Source organism: Monoraphidium neglectum (genome assembly GCF_000611645.1).
Source record: "Monoraphidium neglectum strain SAG 48.87 unplaced genomic scaffold scaffold05024, whole genome shotgun sequence".
Taxonomy (NCBI): domain Eukaryota; kingdom Viridiplantae; phylum Chlorophyta; class Chlorophyceae; order Sphaeropleales; family Selenastraceae; genus Monoraphidium; species Monoraphidium neglectum.
Window position 1 is genome coordinate 1 of NW_014008606.1, and position 272 is coordinate 272.

General features: G+C 56.6%; 1 protein-coding gene across 1 annotated transcript in view; it reads left to right on the forward strand.

The window, feature by feature from the left end:
- Positions 1-188: 188 nt before the first annotated feature.
- Positions 189-272, forward strand: part of MNEG_15093 (small nuclear ribonucleoprotein) — a gene marked incomplete at both ends in the record, with an annotated part of 3175 nt that continues 3091 nt past the window's right edge. Inside the window, one exon of the mRNA XM_014036436.1 lies at positions 189-206. Coding sequence (XP_013891890.1) covers positions 189-206 — 18 coding nt within the window. The remainder of the gene's footprint in view (positions 207-272) is intronic.

The window sequence follows — 272 nt, forward strand, 5'->3', positions numbered from 1 at the left end:
CAGGTACATGGCGCCCTGGAGCCCTTCTGGGTGCTGGTGGAGGACGCAGACAGCGAGGTGGGGGGGGCGCAGCCATTGGCGGAATGTGTGTGTGTGCGTGTGTTTGTGTGTGTGTGTGTGTGTGTGTGGCTTGTCGCGGGGTGTTAAGCAGCTTGTAGCGGAACAGGCAAGGCCAGGGGTTGCTTCGAATGTGTTGTAGTGTGCCTGTGCGCGTGATCACTCACATTTTAAATACTCCTCACACATGCATACACACACACACACACACACAC